Raw genomic sequence first — 2,500 nt, forward strand, 5'->3', positions numbered from 1 at the left:
CCAGCGAGCAGATCTTTACTCCGCTCGCAGTGGATGTGATGGAGAGGACGGACAAACACAAGCTCCATCCAGCAGAGCTGCTATGTCAGTGCTGTCCAACACCATCACCAACACCAACACTAACACCAACACCTCTTTTCTGACTGCAGGGAATTCTGGGATTGATTCCCAACAGGTTAGTACAGGAAGTCCAGGAACAGCTCACCCCAACAATACCACTTACACCTGTGCTTTTCACTGAGCTGGTAGCCTTGCCTTCTGTGTAGAGATGTAGATACACACACACACACACACACACACACACACACACACACACACACACACACACACACACACCTCCAAGTGATATATATATACACACACACTAATGGTGTTGAAGATTGTACTCGAACCAAAAGGACAACTGTGTCCCCAAAGTGTTCCATACATCCCAGTCTTCCAGCTTTAGTGAAGTAACTGAAGTCTGCATGACAATAATATAGTTTTCTAAAGTAGAGTTTTACCACAAAAATCTAAATTCTAAAAATTCTAAATATTTAGTGATGTTAGAGGTTGTGTGTGGTTTACAGCACGGTGTTTCTGTGATGGTGAACACACACTCCAGGCCACTAGAGGGTGCTGAGAGCGCAGGTAATACACTCCTCTACACTCCTCTATAGAAGTTTGGGGTTGGTGTTAAATTTCTGCTGTTGTGACGTCATTTATATTCAATTTCTTTACAGATTTCTCAGCAGCAGAACAAAAAAACCAGGAAGAATATCAGGTGTGTTTTAAAACATGTTTTAATTAAATTACTGTCATAATAATAATAATAATAATAATAATAATAATAATAATAATAATAATAATAATTAGATACAAATATTATAAATATAAATTAATGAATGTTAGATTACTAAATGAATGTTTTGGGGTTTTTTTTATTTAGTTTGGTTCTGAAGTCTCTCCTGTACCAGATAATGGAATTTCCAGGTCAGTTTAAACTGTCCTCATGCTAATGTACCCAGAAACTCAGTGTCTTCTTCATCATCATCATCATCATCATCATCATCATCATCTGCTGCATTGCAGATCTTCAGCTTTTCGACCAGGAAGCTCCAGAAGATCCAGGAGCACATCATCATACACTGCAGAGTCCAGATATCTGGGGACATTAAAGGTTCTGGAGCAGGAGACGGGACTGGACACCGCCGACTCGCTCAGAGCGACTGTTTATCAGGTCTCATTTAAACACCTCATTTACTTCAGGCCATAAAACTGCTACCAAACTATTAATATTAATTATTTATAAAATATTGTTTGTTTTTTTCCCATAGAACTGGTTAAAGAATAAACAGGAGAGACTGCAGGTGACGCTCCGAGCTAAAAAACAAGAAGAAAAACTGAAAGAGGAGAAAAAAATTGAGGTCTTTATGTTTATCACTTTATTACATGTGGAAATATAAATGTGTATAAATCTATCTGAAAACAATGACCTCGTTTTAAGGCGTTCTGATTGGTTTAAAATGTTTATTTTCTTAAAATGTGCTGAAATTTTCCCTTTTTATGATTAAATGTTTTTGGTTAAAATTTAAAACTTAAATACAAAATCTGAGAACAGAACAATGTGATTAAAGTGTTACTGCATCATCAGGTTACACATGGGGGGTTAGGGTTTGGGGGGTGGGGAGGTTAGGGTTTGGGGTGGGGGTTGTTAGGGTTTGGGGGTTGTTAGGGTTTGGGGGGTTGTTAGAGTTTGGGGGGGTGGGGTGGGGCTTTTAGAGTTTGGGGGGGTGGGGTGGGGCTTTTAGAGTTTGGGGGGTGGGGGTTGTTAGGGTTGGAGGGATTGTTAGGGTTTGGGGGTTGTTAGGGTTTGGGGGGTGGGGGTTGTTAGGGTTTGGGGGGTGGGGAGGTGGGGGTTGTTAGGGTTTGGGGGTTGTTAGGGTTTGGGGGTTGTTAGGGTTTGGGGGGTGGGGGTTGTTAGGGTTGGGGGGTGGGGGTTGTTAGGGTTGGGGGGCTTCTCCAGTTTGCATATTTACAGAATTTGGATTTGATAATATTTATTTCTGATCACATTCTATACGAGTGTGAATAAGTGTGAATAAGTGTGAATAAGTGTGAATAAGTGTGAATAAGTGTGAATAAGTGTTTGTGTGTTCCAGGAGGAACGGAGTAAGAAAGCTGAAGCTAAAGCATCTTATGAAGCTTGGAAAGAAAACAAACGTGAAGCTCTGAGAGAGAAGATCAGAGACAAACAGGAAGTGATGAGGAAACTGCAGAAGGAGATGGAGGATGAAGAGGAAAGGAAAGAAACCGCAAAACTGGTAAATGTAACACTGAGCCGGACGTTACTAAGGTTACAGGACGTTACTAAGGTTACAGGACGTCACTAAGGTTACAGGACGTCACTAAGGTTACAGGACGTCACTAAGGTTACAGGACGTCACTCAGGTTACAGGACGTCACTCAGGTTACAGGACGTTACTAAGGTTACAGGACGTCACTAAGGTTACAGGACGTT

The 2,500-nt window shown here is 41.2% G+C and overlaps 1 protein-coding gene across 3 annotated transcripts in view; it reads left to right on the plus strand.

The window, feature by feature from the left end:
• The window catches only part of map9 (microtubule-associated protein 9), an 8,165-nt gene that overhangs the window by 2,365 nt on the left and 3,300 nt on the right, over positions 1-2,500 (plus strand). For all 3 annotated transcript variants that reach the window (XM_047815834.1, XM_047815836.1, XM_047815835.1), the window contains exons 4-10: positions 1-175; positions 570-630; positions 723-763; positions 929-972; positions 1,072-1,219; positions 1,317-1,406; positions 2,142-2,303. The exon at positions 1-175 is cut by the window's left edge and continues 37 nt beyond it. In XM_047815834.1, the coding sequence (XP_047671790.1) occupies positions 1-175; positions 570-630; positions 723-763; positions 929-972; positions 1,072-1,219; positions 1,317-1,406; positions 2,142-2,303 (721 nt within the window). The remainder of the gene's footprint in view (positions 176-569; positions 631-722; positions 764-928; positions 973-1,071; positions 1,220-1,316; positions 1,407-2,141; positions 2,304-2,500) is intronic.

Source organism: Tachysurus fulvidraco, chromosome 7 (genome assembly GCF_022655615.1).
Source record: "Tachysurus fulvidraco isolate hzauxx_2018 chromosome 7, HZAU_PFXX_2.0, whole genome shotgun sequence".
Taxonomy (NCBI): domain Eukaryota; kingdom Metazoa; phylum Chordata; class Actinopteri; order Siluriformes; family Bagridae; genus Tachysurus; species Tachysurus fulvidraco.